This window comes from Cibotium barometz, chromosome 32, assembly GCF_041138505.1.
Source record: "Cibotium barometz isolate CiBa-2024 chromosome 32, ASM4113850v1, whole genome shotgun sequence".
NCBI lineage: Eukaryota > Viridiplantae > Streptophyta > Polypodiopsida > Cyatheales > Cibotiaceae > Cibotium > Cibotium barometz.
Window position 1 is genome coordinate 41,207,022 of NC_141077.1, and position 12,803 is coordinate 41,219,824.

The window sequence follows — 12,803 nt, forward strand, 5'->3', positions numbered from 1 at the left end:
TGGGCCTTGGAACAGTCCCTGAACAGTCCAAAAACAGCACTGATTTAGTGCTGAATTGGACACCTGCGTGGTGAGGTAACTACCCTCACCTGTTCCTGCATTGGAGCAGTAGTTAGCTGCTGCCTCAACCAAAAAGCATATTCCCCACACAGCTGTACATAATTCATGAGAGTAGCCCACTAGAGGGGCATTACCATAGGTGAGTATAGGTTAAGAGAGGCTGTGGGGAGCAAGCTCAACCCTCAGTGCATAGAGAACAGGGAAGGGGAAGCTCTAATAGCTCGTAACCTGCAAACAATCCACCTGAAAAACCACAAAAATGAGCCCAGGGGGAAGATAATCGAGCGCCCAGCCTCCTGTACTTAGAAACTGGCCTAAAAGCTGCCACATGGCAGCATTTCCTATTCCAGTCTTCCGGTCTAAAAATCTCCCAATCTGCTAACATTTTGACATCAATCCTTTGGTGATTATTGATCCTTGCAACATTCTGGAGAGATTGACGCGCGAAGAGATTTCAAATCTGATGTCACTATCCAAAAATAGCAGTTTTCCTAAATTTTAGGGATAACATCATCTACATTCCTTATGGTCTCCTGACCATCTTTGGTCTCTATGGTCACTTCAGAATTTAGAAATCAAGATACAGTGACCATTCAGGTGGCAGCCACTAAAACTGGTGTGAACCGTCGCTTCTGGCCTATCCTTTCATCTAGTGACCATGTCCTGTTCACTGGTAGTCACATTTCAGTGCATATCTCAGGCTTGGCCATCCACTGGTCGAATGTCCCACTGGGTGACCCAACTGACAATGAAATGGCCCTAGCTCTTCCAAGAGATCCGCGGGGGAAAGCAACAGCAGCCAAAGAAAGAAAAAGAAAAAGATATTTATATAAAGAAATAAATAGGAAAAACAACTGCAGCAAAGTACACCACCTGGTGACAGCTGGAGGACCCAGTAGCTGGCCGACTGCTCAAACATCAGTCGTGGAGTGTCTCACTGCTGGGGCCGACTGGATGTATGCAATCGTGGGCCTCATGTGCTGCTGGCCGACTGTTGCTACAGTCGTGGAGGGCCTTTTCAGCAGGCCGACTGCCCATCTAGGGGCATATAACTAGGCCCCTAGCCCCATACCACTCAGTGTATCATATCGAGATCTTCTTGTGTATATCAGAGCAGAGTTACACGCCTACATCTCTCTCTCTCTCTTGTGCTATTTTTTTGCATGCGTTTTTTGCTCGTGTTCCCAGATCTGGTCATCATCTCCGTTGCGTATTCTGACAACAACCTGGGGACACAGAGGGAACTTCCCTGCAGAAAACAAACGCCCACAGATAAAGGAGAATGGGGACGGCCAGACAATGGAGTTCTCATGGACGGATCGTGGTTGGGTGTAGAATAGATCCTGGCTGGAAAGGAACTAGAAACCCGAGCCAGGAGATACATGATAACCTACCAGGAGACGACCCTCATGAATAGATGAGATACAAAACCTCCGAAAACAAGAGGATGCAACCACCAGAGGAATGGAGGATGAAGAAGGATGCATGGAAGAGTTTGTTCGTGCATACAGTTTTGCATGAACATGTCTATGAAGCGGACGAAGAGGACAATGTGAAGGGTGCAAGGTGGTATGTTAAAAGCAAGTTGAAGATGTTTGACAGTGATCATCAAGGGTTGGAAGTTGGTTCCGAGGCATGGTTGAGAGAAAAAATTCGTTATGTGTGTTAGCGATGCAAGGACCAATATATATGACAATATCATATAACAATTGAGCATGTCCGGACATATGGTCTTCATGAGGCATTGGCACAACTACGTGCAGATGATGAAATGGAGGAGAACCATATGAGAGTGCTAGGTAACATGCCACACCATTCAGTGACATCGGGTAGAGTATGGAAGGTGGCAAGGCTTCATATGGAAAGCATGGCTGAGACTCATCTTTCCTAACCAATGAATGAGGTGTCTCCACCATTGCCACATGATGAGGAAGAGAATCTCATGATGGACTACATGGTGAATGACTTCTTTGGACGGGAGGTCATAGATGATAGTGAGCAAGCTCCAATGTCACAAGAGGAGGAAACCTTGCACAGAGAGGCAAGCACCCCTTTGTAGTATGAGGGATGCTCGTACTCCACACTGCAAGCAAACTTGGAGCTATTAAACTTGCAAACAACTTATGGATGGAGTGATGCAATTGTCACCAGTCTTCTTTGGTAAGACCGCCTCATTCTATTCTCTCAAATAGAAAATGGGTCATGTTCTATATACTCGAGCCTTGTTAATATTTTGACATATGATGTCTTATGTTATGTTGTGGGCTTCTCAAGAATATTCTTCCCCCTCAAAATCTATTACCAAAATCATGAGATGGGTGTCGTAAAATGCTCTCTATGCTAGTAGGTATGGATTACACAAAATACACGCATGTCCCAATGATTTCATGCTATTTAGAGGAGTTAATAAAGATGCAACACAATGTCTACAATGTGGGGAGAGCCGCTATAGGGATGATTTGCAAGGAGATAAAGTTCCTGGAAAGGTTTTGAGACACTTCCTTATTATTCTTTGCCTTCAAAGTGTATGGCCAATTGAAAGTGAGAGTGGCAACATAGTCCTACCAAAGGCACCATGGGTATTAACCAAGATGGAGCACAATAAGGTGAAAAGTGTGATTGCCTCTTTTTGTACAAATGCATTCATTGAAGGGTGCCTTCACAAAGACCAAAAAGAAAGGAGAGGAACAATTTTATAGCCTCAAGACATATGATTGGCACAAGGTATTACAACTATATAAATATTTGCTTATTCATTTGCTCTTTGTGGTACATAATTTGTAGGCTCATATACTAACTTCCATTTTTTTCTATGCATAGTTTATTTTTCCAATTGCTATAGCTGGTTGTGGAGATAAGAAGGTGAGAGAGGCTATCTACAAAATGGGAAGCTTGGTGAGGTATGAATCTTCTCTTCAATTCACTAGCTAAGAAGTTATATTGCTTATTTGGTATTCTCATGCGCTCACAAGTTATGTATTGGTAAATAGTACACATGATTGCTATGTATGTAGGAACATATCCTTATAGGAGATAGATACTACATCCATTAAAGCTTGTCTCAATGCTATTGAGGAAGTGTGTATGATTGAGGATAACTTTCCTATAATAATTCTCACTAGCCAATTGCATCTTGTGGTTCAGGGTTGTTGCAAGATGAGGGTATCCAGTTTTGTCTAGTTTTGTCCAGTTTTTGTTGGATTGGGACAATGCTTAGAGATAAAATTTGGGGAGGGCAAGGTACTTCAAATGAGATTAAGAAACTAAGAGAAAATATACATGCACTCAAATTAACCCAATATAGCTTAAATAAATAGAAGTTAGCTAATTAATCAAAATTAATCAAAAATATGATAAAATGATTAAAAAAAGATCTTTCCATACTTAGAGTGATCCAAATTTTTTTCCATAGATTCACCATTACAAGTACAATAGTCCCTATATGTTTTAGATGATCTAGATCAAAAATGTAATTTTAATAATTAGATTATTAATATTTGCAGGCCTTCTGATAGCATGGAAGATGTTTGGAAAAGCAATCATTAAAAATCCAACCATTAGATTTGAAATTTTGACTAACCATAACATTCTACTAATGTCTCACTATCTACCACTCTTTTGATCTATAAGATTGAGCATTTTAAGTGGTAGTTATTGTGGGTGCAAAAAGTGGCATATATTATAACACCTTAAAGACCTTGCAATATTTAAAGAAAATAGACAAATACCTTAAAATTCTCAAAAAATCAAGTTAAGCTCTATATTATGTGAATATTTAAGGTCCAAAGTGGGAATATCATATGAGTTTATATGTAAAAGATATTAGCATTTCATGGAATCAGTCCAAATTCGGGACAAGGTGTATACATTGACTTTGTACCTAAGGAAATGAGAATTTTGGACTATATAATTCTTAATTATATTATGCAAATATATTTCCAACTTTGCATATGATGTTCCAACAAAAGAACTTGAAAGGAAATTCCTCATTAGCTAAGAGAGATTGGCCACTAAAGATAAACAATTACCTATTTTTTAACTGTTTACAGGGTGTTTGAGTGGACAAAACTGGGCACCCTGATCTTGCAACCACCCTTCATTTGGTTGATGAAGTGGCGATGTGTGGTGTTGTTTATGTTCGATGGATGTTTTTCCTTGAAAGGTTCATGAAAACCTTAAAGGAGTTTGTGAGACAAAGAGCAAGGCCAAAAGCAGGCATGGATAAGGGATGGTTGATGCAAGAATCTCTTGTGTATATCTCAAAACATCTATCTCTCATAGATCTTTCCTTGCCACGATTATGGAGCAATGAGGAGGATGACCGACTAATCACTAATGTGCCTCAGGGAAAAGGAGGGCAACATAGACTGGATGAAGCATTATGCCACAAGGTGAATACATTCTGCATTCTAAATAGTTCCATCATGGAGAAGTGGATTAGGAGATACAAGGATGCAATCAATAGATGAAAGGATGAGAGAAGAGCTTTCAGAAGAGCAAATAGATGCTTGCCATTCCCGCCCAGCTCTTGGAACCTCTACCAAATGTGATCAATATAGAATGGCTTCATATGGCAATATCGATGACATTGCAAAATGGAGAGATGATCACAAGAGAAGAGCATGAGTATGCAAGAGGATGTGACCCTCAATTAAGTACATTCTTCATCTCTGTCTCATGTATATACCTTGTTGAATGCACTATACTAAATGTCATACTTTTGTTTATTATTAGTACAAACTATATAATGCAATATGGTCAGAGGGAAGGTACTTTTTCAAGAAGCGTGTGGATTCTAAAAGAAACACATTTGATTGTGGTGTAATGGAAACTTTTGAGCAAGAAAGTTGAGCTAGTAGACATGATACCAATGCCATAGAGGACAATCTTGAGTATTGTGTAACTATTCAAGATATTCTTGAGGTTGGATTTAGATCATTTAGTCTATTCATCTTTAATGTCAAATGGTTCAAGGTGATATATAGAGGTGCTCAAGAAACCGTGAAGAAACATCCAAATGGATTCTTTCAAATTGATTCCACCAAGTTTTAGAATGATGAGAAAGATACTTTCGTACTACCTGAACACTGTCCGACAGGTTAGTAACCCAACCAATCCTAAATTAAATCTTGATGTAGTATAACAAAAGTGTAACCTCTTTACTTTGTGATATTAGGTTATGGAACAATAAAAATTCACTGCTATAAACATTGCCTAACAGTGAAATTTCACTGGTGCGTATCGCTACTTTGCTATGGGGCTGCGACCGAAATCCCCACAACATCTCAACAAAATAAATGCTGCTATGCCCCCGATGTGTTGTAGTGATAATGAACATTGTTGAACTTGCGTGGATTTACTCAACAAAGGCCATCCCCTAAGCACTCCAAGAAGAAGCAGAAGTCCATGGACATGGGGAAGGAAGAGTTCAATTGAGGTAGACTTAGATGCACCTACCCTAAAGGAGGATTTAGAGAAAGAGCAATGCATACAAGCATGGAATGAGGCTTGGATGATTACATTCGAATGGGCTTATTTTGATACTAATGTTGCTAGGATATTTTACAAATACTCTAAGAACGATATTCGTTCCAAAAGTGAATCTAGAAAAGCTGGTTTAATTAATATACAACATAATGCATGCTAAGACTAGGGCACATAAAGATGCCAAATATATACGTAATGACAAAAGGGTGTTGATTAAAGATACCATGAGCATGTCAAATGAAGTTGCTGATGATGCCACTCTTAATCTCTTTTCTGTTGCATATTTTTTTACACAAGAGAATATTTCTTTTAGCAAGTATCCTAAACTACTAAAACTGATGAGATTTGCTAAATTCCCATGCATTACACATGATCTATATCACAATGAAAAGGCATGCACTAACTTTATATATTGCATCAGTGATACATTGTTGCAATAAATTGTAGAAAGGATAAAGTCTTCTACATATTTTAGTTTAATGATGGATGAATGTATTGGCATTGGACTCACACAACATTTGATTTTCTATGCCTCTTTAATTGAGGATTTTCAACCAATAATCATGTTTCTCGGGTTGCTAGAAATATAAGGGGATACAACACTTCATTTGTATAAGTATCACAGATTTTTCTTCACTCAATTAAACTTGGATGTAAACAACATGGTTTGTTTGGGCATTGTTTGGGCACTGACAGTACTTCAACATTGATTGGGCATGTCAATGGGCTTTCTAGTCGCATGAAGAAGCGGATCAGTCCATACATGACATCAATCCATTGCTAATAGGACAAGTCTCTATGTGTCAGATGTGTGAAGAGGTCTCAATGTGCATAAGGAATTAACAAAGTAGTCAATGAGATTGCTGGAATTTTCTCTCGAAGTGCATTATTGAAGTAGTTAGAGACAGAGTTTGGTTGTGTTGAGCTTAGTATGAGTCATATCCATTAAGTGAGATGGTTGAGCAGATCCTCTACTATACTTAAAGTGTGAATCCTTTTAGCCACTTCTTATGCTCTTGAAATCTGAGAATCCAGATATTTTCCAAAGAGTTGCCAACCTACAGTTTATTTACAGCATTGATTTCATGGTTGATATCTTGGAGAGGTTTTCTACAATGAGTAAAACTTTCCAAAGAAGCTTTTTTGATATATCGGTAGTAGGTGGCCTGCATGATTGGGAATGGTCACCGAGCGAGCTTGGTGGAGGGAACTTTTCTTGGCTGTCCTCTCTCTCTATAAGAATAATCTTTCTCTAACTATTGCCGCCACCACTGCCTAGCCCAGCCTAGCCCACACCACCCTCTCTCTCCTTCTCCCACCCTCTTTCCTCCTTCTCTCTCTCTTCCCTCCCTTTCCCTCTCTCACTCTCTCTAGGAGAGAGTGTGTGGTGTGGGCTATATCCATCTCTATATCCTCCTCTCTCCTTCTCCCACCCTCCCTTTCTCTCTCTCACTCTCTCTAGGAGAGAGTGTGTGGTGTGGGCTATATCTCTCTTCCCTCCCTTTCCCTCTCTCACTCTCTCTAGGAGAGAGTGAGAGAGTGTGTGGTGTGGGCTATATCCATCTCTATATCCTCCTCTCTCTCTCTTCCCTCCCTTTCCCTCTCTCACTCTCTCTAGGAGAGAGTGTGTGGTGTGGGCTATATCCATCTCTATATCCTCCTCTCTCCTTCTCCCACCCTCCCTCTCTCTCTCCCTTTCACTCTCCTACCCTCCCTCTCTCTCCTTCTCTGACCTTACTTCTCTCTCCTATCTCTCCCTCCCTTTCACTCTCCTACTCTCCCCCCTCCCTCTCCTCTCCACCCTCTTCCCTCTCTTTCTCTCCTTGTCCCACCACCACCCAACCCACATCACCCTCTCTCTCTCTCCTTCTCCCACCCTCTTCCCTCCCCCTCTCTCTTCCCTCCCTTTCGCTCTCCCACCACCTCCCTCTCTCTTCTTCTCCCACCCTCTTCCCTCCCTCTCCTTCTCCCACCCTCTTCCCTCCCCCTCTCTCTTCCCTCCCTTTCGCTCTCCCACCACCTCCCTCTCTCTTCTTCTCCCACCCTCCCTATCTCTCATCTCTCTCCTTCCCTTTCCCTTTCCCTTTCCCTCTCCCACCCTCCCTCTCTATCCTTTCCCTTTCCCTTTCCCTCTCCCACCCTCCCTCCCTCCCTTTCACTCTCCCACCCTCCCTCTCTATCCTTCTCTTACCTCCTATCCTCCTATCATCCTTCCCTCTCTTGCTCTCTATATCCTCCTCTTCCTCTCTATCCTTCTCTTACCTCTTATGCCCCTTCCCTCTCTTGCTCTCTAGATATTCCTCTCTAGATCCTCCTCTCTCTCTCTTTATCCATCTCTTATGCCCCTTCCCTCTCTTGCTCTCTAGATCCTCCTCTCTCTCTCTCTCTATCCATCTCTTTGCTCACTCTCTCTATCGTCCCCCCCTCTCTCTCTATCCTTCTCTTTGCTAACTCTCTCTATCCTTCTCTCTTTTGTTTCTCCTTCTCTCTCTCTCTCTCTCTCTCTCTATCCTTCTCTTACCTCCCATCCTTCTCTTGGCTCTCCTTCTCTCTTTCTATCCCTCTCTCTCTCTCTCTCTCTCTCTCTCTCTCTCTCTTTGCTAACTCTTCAGTCTTTCTCTTTTCTAACTCTCACCTCCCTGTCTCTCTTTAATGTTGAAATATTCGTTCCTATTTGGCATGTTTATGGCTATGTGGTATTTTTAGATATGGATTGTGTTGTCTTGCATCAAAATGTATGCTAGGTTATAATGAATGGTCTCCCTTATATCTAATACACATTCTATCCTCTCGTGTTGGTGCATAAAGCTCAATGCTTGCATGCTCTTGGTGATATCCTTGGTAGATGAAAGTGATCGCATGCATTAATCCACTCACATTATACCTTCAAATGATATCTCATGTTTCTCCATGCTAAAATTATGGATTGCCATGGCTCAATCATTCCCTTTGTGCTCATATAATTACCCATAGCATCTACAATGAGAAGGTAGTCGTCTACAATGAGATGAAATTTCTCTTTTTAGTGATTGGGAGGGCATAGATGCATGGTGTACTTCCTAGCAAAGACGAAGGTGGTCACCTTTATTAGGGTGGCAGACTCATCACTACATTGTATTGTAGTTTGTAAATTTGTCTGTAGTGTGTTTTACAGTGTACACAGAGTACGAGGAACTTAGGAAATAATGACTGTTCAAAAAGGAAAAGTGCATGTGCAGCTTGCATGGAAAAAGTCAAGGTCCAAGAGAATCATTAAATGGCGCGACAGACAGACAGAGAACCGTAGACTCGGAGAGTTCTCCGCATGCACGTCTCCCGGCCTACGCTAAACGACATGGTTTGCGAGAGGTCCACCGTCCCCCCCACATGCGTCTTGCAGGTGAAAACGAGCGCAGGCTAGGCCTAGCCCCTAGGGCCTTGAAAGCTGGAGTCTCTGCGGTGGAGAATCAATCAGCATCAGAGACTGATCCGTGATCAGTCTTTCTTCCGGCCATTAGCTTGCCTAATCGGTGCTTTAGAATACTCTCTTCGCTTACCCAAGGTCCAAGAGAATCATTGACCGGCGCCACGTTTTTGGTGACACACAGACAGAGAACCGTAGACTCGTAGAGTTCTCCGCATGCACGTCTCCCTGCGACATGGTTTGTCAGAGGTCCACCGGCGCAGGCCCTAGCCCCCAGGGCCTTGGAAGTTGTGAAGAATCAATCAGCTTCAGAGACTGATCAGTCTTTCCTCCGGTAATTAGCTTTCCTCATCGGCGCTTTAGAATACTCCCTTCATCGTCTGCTGGCGCTCACCCAGCTATACACACGCACATATATATATATATATATGAGTGCGCCCGAAGAGAGCTCATTCTAGATGAGATAGTTACTCCCTGTGGAACGCCTAGTCTGTCTTTCCTGCAGCTGCTTACAATAGATCACCGTAAGAGGGATCCCGGGGACGATGGATCATCATGAGCTCCCGGCCGCCACGTTGTTGAGGGGGGTGCACGCTATGGTAGAGGCAGGTGTCGAGAAAGTCCCTGCTTGCTATGTTCGCCCTGCTGATGAGCTCTCCTCTGACCCTGCAGACGCCGCTCGTATCGGTGCCGTTCCCGTGATCGATCTTTCGGGGCTGCACGATCACGGCCAGCGTGCTTCCATCGTCGCACAAGTTGCACAAGCCTGCAGAGACTGGGGATTCTTCCAACTCATTAACCACCCTGTCTCTCACTCCTTGCTAGATCGAATGCGGCAAGTGGCCGACGAGTTCTTCGCCCTGCCTGTGGAGGAAAAGATGAAATTCTCTTCTCACGAAATGAAGTTCCTGCCAGAAGGCAAGGCTCTTCGTTTCGGGACCAGCTTCAATCCTTACAACGACAGCGTCTTGGAGTGGAGAGATGTGCTGCGCCATTGGTGCCTTCCTCCCGGTCAGGTCGACAACCGAGAGTGGCCGGAGAAGCCTGCCGAATACAAGTGGGTGCTCCTTTTGTTGAAACATTTATAATAGTAGCTGAATAGATTATTTTCTTGATGGCCTTGATTTACTGCCACCAGAGAAACCGTTCTCGAATACAACAAGGAGATGCGAGCGCTGGCGCAGGAACTCCTGGCTGTCATTTCAGAGGGGCTCGGTTTGCCTCCCCTTTTCTTTGAAGAAGCCTTCCAAGGATCAAGGCAGCTGCTGCACGTGAATCGCTATCCACCATGCCCCGAGCCCGAGTTGGCACTTGGCACGGGAAGCCATTCTGATCCAGGCGGCCTCACTCTGTTGCTGCAAGACGATGTGGTTGGCCTTCAAGTGAAGAAGGACGGAGGCTGGATTGCAGTCCAGCCGGTGCCCTACGCTATCCTCGTCAACCTTGGTGATCAGATGCAGGTGGGCTAATTTCAATCGATTAAGCTCCGACGTTCAATTTGATGCTAATTGTTCCATGAAATATATCGATTTAATTGCTGATAACTCATGAATCTGAGAAGCGATCACATTGTATTCCTGTGTGGTGACCGACCTTACTGGCTCTGTAGATCTTCACTAATGGAAGGTATAAGAGCGTGGAGCATCGTGCTGTGCTGAATTCGAAGCAAACCCGAATGACAGTCCTCTCTTGCAGCAGCCCGGCTGAGAATGTGACCGTTGCGCCAGCTGCTCTTCTCGTGGAGGAAGACAATGCGGCGTTCTATCAAGCGTCTCTCTACGGGGAGTATTCTCTCAATTTCTTTTCCAAGGGCTTCCAGGGGAAGGCATACGTAGATTCACTCAAAATTGCAGTCCCTGCTGCTTGATGATTCGATCAGTCTACTATGCAAGCTATGTGTATAAATAATAAGATGATGATCATACATATAGAACGCGATCATCAAAAAACGCAACGAAGATCTTGGAGGACTCTAAGGCTTAGTTGATGGAATTAAGGATGAGTCAAGAGGAGTGTGGTTTGGTTGAATTGGCTCTTTCTATAATGTATAATATATATTTATAACGTTGCTTTACATTGATATATGGGTGTCCTAGAATTTCAAAAAGCACAAACTCCCCAACATGTGTGAGAATCCACGAACATGAGCAGTGCTCGAACGCTCATTTTGAAATGAAAATAATGACGCTCATTTTGCAATGAAAATAATGTCTACTGTTCCTTATATCAGTACTAGTCAGCAAACTCGTGCTTCACACGTCTTTTGAGACCTCCAAATTCAAATTGTACTCGAACCTCCACAAACTTTCTTCTCCCCTTCCCAAACCTCCAAATTTTTGCCACGTGATAGCTTTGTGAAACTCTTCTTTCATATCTATATCTATATATATATATATATATATATATATATATATATATATATATATATATAGAGAGAGAGAGAGAGAGAGAGAGAGAGAGAGAGAGAGAGAGTAATGTTTACTGTTCCTTTTATTAGTATGTTTCCATAAAGTTATATGGGGGATAATTTTTTGTGAGCTTATCGTCGCGAGCTTTGAATATTTTTTCCTTTTTGGTGCCTATGGTATTGTATCAACTAGTACTTTCTCAGAGTCCTATATTCAGGCTGCGCCTAAAAATTTATTAATGCCCACTTATTAATAAATTAATACCTTAACATACACTAAGGTACTGGCCATGTCTTAGTGACCAAGGAGCTCACTCCCACGAGACAAAGTGAGAGAGAGCAAGCGGCCATTCAAGACAAATGAAGCACAATTCGAGACACACGAAGCAGAGAGAGAGAGAGAGCATGCAAGCAGAGTTTCAGGACAAGCAACATCCCTCATCAACAACCAGACTCAAAGAGAGAGGAGGAGGAAATTGCAGGCCCAACCTCTACATACAAGAGAGAGAGGGAGTCTAGGACAGAGAAAGCAAAAGAGAAGAGCACCGCAAGCTCTCGTCGCGCTCTCTCCCTCTCTCTCAAATGTCGTGCTCTTTGTGCTCTCTTGTCTCTCTCAGGATCGCATGTGCCTATATGTCTCCCTTTCTTCGAGATATTTTGGACCCTCCACTACCACACATCACAACCAAACAAAAAAATATACCTAAGCCACCAATACTAAGGTTCCAAAAAATTCTATTGTCCCTCTTGCCAAATTAACTAATGTTAAAAAAATGTTTGGGACCCATATTCACTAAATCAAAGGCAATATATATGAAGTATAATGTGTGTATATATATTCTCTCACTCTACACACTCTCTCTCTCTCTCTCTCTCTCTCTCTCTATATATATATATATATATATATATATATATATATATATGTATGTATATATATAGCATGTATATTTACAAATATAGATTATATTCATTACTTAACCCTGTGTTTTATTTGTTTATTAACCCATCCCACTACTATATTATATATTCATTACTTAACCTTGTGCTCTTTATTTATTTATTGACCCACCCTACCTATCTGAAGATGAACAAAAGACTGATTAACAAAATTGTACTTCAGTTATTATCATGAAGCAAGGGATCCTCGCTTGCTTGGAATGGTCAGTACTTAAAAATAATAGCTAGCAAATCTTTGGATGTGATTCTCAAGCTACGTAGAGACAAGCACAAAAACAAGAAAGAGAGAGACTCATTGTAATCATTCCAACCCGATTGTATCTCCATATATGTGACACTAGTGTAGTAGCCGAGGCAAATGCGTAACATTGAATAGTTTACATACAACATTTCGTAATTACTATTGATTTAATATTTTGTAACCATCCAATAGTTTATATATAACTATTGACTTAACATATATCATGTTCAAGAGAATGAAGCAAGTTT

The 12,803-nt window shown here is 42.1% G+C and overlaps 1 protein-coding gene across 1 annotated transcript; it reads left to right on the top strand.

The window, feature by feature from the left end:
• The first annotated feature begins 9,422 nt into the window (after positions 1-9,422).
• Positions 9,423-11,032, top strand: LOC147620199 (fe(II)/2-oxoglutarate-dependent dioxygenase 4-like). The gene is made up of 3 exons (XM_086772397.1): positions 9,423-10,007; positions 10,089-10,410; positions 10,560-11,032. The coding sequence occupies exons 1-3, from the start codon at positions 9,496-9,498 to the stop codon at positions 10,815-10,817; spliced, it is 1,092 nt and encodes a 363-aa protein (XP_086628523.1). The 5' UTR covers positions 9,423-9,495; the 3' UTR covers positions 10,818-11,032.
• Positions 11,033-12,803: the final 1,771 nt, after the last annotated feature.